At 40.5% G+C, this 4695-nt stretch overlaps 1 protein-coding gene across 1 annotated transcript in view; it reads right to left on the reverse strand.

The window, feature by feature from the left end:
* The window catches only part of LOC106942038 (phosphatidylinositol 3,4,5-trisphosphate-dependent Rac exchanger 1 protein-like), a gene marked incomplete at its 5' end in the record, with an annotated part of 29922 nt that overhangs the window by 7914 nt on the left and 17313 nt on the right, over positions 1-4695 (reverse strand). Inside the window, one exon of the mRNA XM_015025211.1 lies at positions 1121-1268. Within this exon, the coding sequence (XP_014880697.1) occupies positions 1121-1268 (148 nt within the window). The remainder of the gene's footprint in view (positions 1-1120; positions 1269-4695) is intronic.

The following is a 4695-nucleotide window of genomic DNA, read 5'->3' on the forward strand; positions in this document are numbered from 1 at the left end:
AAGCCTCTCAGACTCTGACGCGCAGCAACAAATCCTAAGCGATGTGGTGTGGAACTATAAGGCTCTGAGTGAAAGGGGAAGTTTGCGTGTTGCGGCAGAAAATTGAAGCAGGTCAAAATGCATCAACACAACGAAGCTAATACGACATAAAAACAATGCCATACTTGACGGAGTTTGGCTACATCGAGGCTCACTGCAGTAAAAAAAGACATACGGATGATCAGATAGCAGGTAAAGCAGCGCACAGCAACAAACACTCACCCGTATGAGAGGCCCCATAGGCCAAAACCTACAAACTCTCTTACACGTACTACATGACGGTCAGAAAGCTAAACAAATAACCCGCAAAATCATTTAAGTCTTCGAGCTGCGATGTAAGACGCTGGTTCTGCTCTCCTGTTGAACCGCTGCTACGCTACAGGTAGTAATATCTGACAGACGGAGCTTCACTTCTGCTCCACCTGGTAGTGACTCTCACACCGAACCTGCTTAAAACTGCAGCATATAACTTAAAAAATAAATTTTACATACGTATTAAAACTTTAGTTGTCCTAACATGAGACAGATAATCTCTAAAAAAAATAATCGATCTCCTCCCTGTTCTGCATAATTACTCCGCTCAGTCAGAAACAGCCAATCAGAGCTAGCAGTAATCAGCTAGCCACCATGCTAACAGGAAGTTTTCATTCAGTTAATCTGGATTGTTTATTGTGATGGATCCTGTTTTTGCCTTTGAATGTTAAGTTTTATACTTGAATTTTTTTGGCAATGTTGAGAGGTTTTATTTTGGCTCTTTGCAACCAAGTTAGAGAAAGTTGAGTAAACCTCTCCTCATATATATGGCCTCTTGAAAAAGCTCAGCTAAACATCCTCCTCCAATAAAAGTCTCTATGTATCACTGTTTGCCAGATAATATGAGGATGCAGGGACCAAGTTGGGGGGGGGCTGATTATGGACAAGGAGATGTTGGGATAAAGAGCTGCAGGCGTTCTGCCAGGACTCTGGGGGAGAGACTAGCTGATCTTACGTAACGTTTTGTAAAGATCCCCATGTGAACAGCACTGTGTTCCAGTCACATTCCTGGAACGCAAAGAAACCAGACAGGAATACCGACACTCACTTTCCCATGAAGCACTTGGGCACAATGCTGAGCTTCTTGCGGCGGTCCTTGATCAGGTGCCTGTTCTTGGTCATCATCATGTGGTAGAGCTTCTCTCCTTTCTCAGCGATCATCACGTAGGCGTCCCGCTCCATACCCAACTTCAGACCTGGAAAACAAGCAAGAGGTGAGCCAGACCCAACAGGTTTTTCACATTTCACCCTCAGCCAGGGCCGAGGGGGTGGGGAGGATAACGCTGTATGGGCTGGAGTCGGTGTAAATATGGGGGAAAGATATGAACGAGCCAAGAACAACATCCAGGAGATCCAGATATCCAAACTTGATTTAAATGTATTAAAGGGAAAAGGCAAACACATGTCATGGTGTTGTTAGAGGACAATCAGGCCTTTTCCTCAGCAATCTGCCAGGTCCAGCAGAAACAAAGCAGGGTGGAAACCCCACCGGCTTCAGTGAGGCTCAGTGAGGTTCAGGAGATCATGGGGAAGATTCTGATCCAGCTTCCAGGTTTTCACTTGTTAGCCATTGTTCCTGCACTGTGCAGTGGAGTCCACTGTGGTCCCTTTGAAACACTGCAACTTCTGAAGGGCTTAGCTAGTGATGAACTTCTGAGCTGGACTCAGGGACTTTATGATTCAAGCAATTGAACTCAATTTCAATAGGACTTCATAATCTGCTTAACTCCTTCTAGCAACATATCAAGCTTCTCAACTCCAGACTACATAACTGCTGCTTACAACCAGGAATGGTTGGATACAGTTCATTAAATTATAACTTTATGCTCTGAAAGTTTACCAATTCTGACTGATATAAAATGTTAACGCTGTAGTTGCGTCACAGTGACCCTTCTCCATGGCATACACACACTTCTGCACTTCACTTGATATAATTATAATTAATGAATGTTCACAAAGCTTGTTAAGCTACTGAAAACAAACAATCCAACAATAACTCAGATCTCTCTTTAAGTTTAATTCAGTTGTATTTTATGTTAAATTGAAGAGCTGAAAGCAAAAAATAAATGTGTGTTTTAGTATGTGGGAAAAAGCTGAAATGCTGACCAATAATCTTTCTTATAAAAGTGACATTTTGATATTTGTTTTTCAGTAGGAAATAATTTCTACAGAGAAAAAGCTGCAACTTGGGGAAAGTTTGGAGAAATATACATAAATCTTTTTTAATTGTGAACTTTTCAGACAGTCAAAATTTCAACTCAAGCAGAAAAATATTTCTCACCAGGAAGAAATGGAAATCATGTTTTGGCAGGAAAAAGTAAAGATTGGAACAGACTACAAACCCGTGATCTGAGGACCTGTAATAGATGATGTGGAAGAAGTCGTGAACTTAAAGTCTACTTTGGGTCTGAAAGTTGAGGTAGGAGTCTGAAAGAAAAAATCCAATAAGCTACGGACCCTATTACCAACCTCCGCTGATGGAGGCGGGGTTATATTACATTTGGCGGCAGCTGGAGCGGACTTAAACAATAAGTGTCACTGAACAACGGGGCCTCTCCTGCTGCTCCAGCTGCCACAGCTTGTCTTAAGGTGCCCTCATCTTCCAGTGGGCGCAGGATAAAACCAGGAATACTTTCACTGAGCTGCTGTTCCTCACATTGACACACACGCTGATAAGACACAACACTCCCATCTGGCAACACTAAAGACCGTCAGATGAGCTCCATGTGTCAGGAGGAGACAAAAAAGGTTCCGATTTATCCTAAAATGTAACAGCACGTATAAAATTAAAGTGAAAACACTCAGTGCTAGCATTAAAAACTCATATTGTTACCATCCAGATAGGAGTAAAGAGTTAGGTACACTGATAGTAAAGTATGAAGTGGAAAGTGTAAGAGAGGAGCAGCAAGTGGAGAAACTGGGCAGTGTGACTGATCTGGCATCTGTTAGCCTCAGGTCGATTTCCGCCGCAGTGAAACTCAACACCATGAGCTGCAGCAGTCTCCAGACTTTATGAACTCCTTTCACTGGGATCAAACACTGCTACCGCCAACTATATGGAAATTTAGTTTAAAAATTTAAAAGTAAAACAAAACAAAAATAGTTAATTTCAGTGATGCCACCATTGGTATTAATGTTAGCATGAAGCTAGTTTATTCCCAACTAAACTGGAAGAGGAACAGAGCCCTTTGAATTCATTAGCTTTGATGATCCAGTTTTGATTTTTAGCATCAATGCTATCAAGTAGCCAAACGTTCTGGCACCAGCCGACACCCAGAACATAATCAAGACAGATGGCAGGACCAGAGCAGGTGGGAACTTAGTCTGAGGTAAAAGATGGAGGATAAAACAAGTAAAGGAGAAACAACGATATCAGCTTACACCACTGATCTCAGACCTGTAAAAATGACTTACAATCATGAAGATAAAGAATATTATAGGGGATTTTCTTCTTTCTTCTAATCTGTTTACAACTGGGAGCACAAGTTTAAATTTTATACAGACACAAAACTGAGCAGGTTCAAATCATATATATGTTTATCCAGTTGTTATCAAACTGCAGGTCATGTGATTTCTGGTAGACATGACCAACATCCTGGCATAATTTTGGCTCAATATCTGACCACTTTTCTTAACAAAAATGGAAGAATAAATAATTTTGTTTGGTTTCTTGGTATCAACCCAACAGTTTTTAATAAGACTTTAAGAAAGCCACACCAGTTTTCATGTGTGTTTGGGATCAGTGTCGTGTTGGAACACCAAACTATGTTCAACGCTCAACTGATTTAACTGGTTACAAGAAATCACCACAACTTAAGCATATCGCAAACTGGGAACTGTCTGAACACCAGCCTCAATAAAGCCAGTTTAACATCAGCATTAACTGAGCAGCTGGTTCTGACCAGGAGACGAACTACTCACAAATCAAAACCTTTAATCTTGACTGCCCACATCCACAAGCCAGATGCCTTGTAGAGTAAAGTTTCATGGTCAGATGGGAAGATAGAGCCGTTTGGCTGCAGCAAAAATATAAATGTTTAGAGTATTTAAAGTGAAGCTCACAGGCCAGATGGCACTGGACCAACTGTCAACTGGTTTCTTCATGCAGACAACATGTTTCAGTGCTGCTACAGCCAAATATTTTTATATAACCTCTACTTATCTGATCATACAGATCGGTAACTATAGAACTACGCCTACTGTCATTCTATTTCAGGTATTGGAGATGGGTTCTGTTTTTAGCATCTGTTTGTAAAAACGTGTCAGATAAAAAGAACAATGATCAGCTAGACATCTGCTTTTCCAAACATTTTGATTGTTGAATATTGATTTTTGCAGCCGCCTTTACAAGCTACCAATAACGGAGAACCAAGAAAACAAACAAAACAGAAATGTGACCCAAGCTTTCATTCTGTTAACCGTTTTAGGGATCTTGATTAAAGGCAGGACACAGCTAACGGACACCAAACCATGTGTTACAGCTCCAGTTTTAAAGTGACAGCAAAAATAATAAGTTTACTATTTGCACTGACAGGAGAAAAGAACTGATTTAAGAAAAAATGACCAGCAAATATTTGGCAATTAAACATTACAAATATATATATATATATATATATATATATA

This window comes from Poecilia latipinna, unplaced genomic scaffold (genome assembly GCF_001443285.1).
Source record: "Poecilia latipinna isolate Pla-1442-1.1 unplaced genomic scaffold, P_latipinna-1.0 Scaffold3998, whole genome shotgun sequence".
NCBI lineage: Eukaryota > Metazoa > Chordata > Actinopteri > Cyprinodontiformes > Poeciliidae > Poecilia > Poecilia latipinna.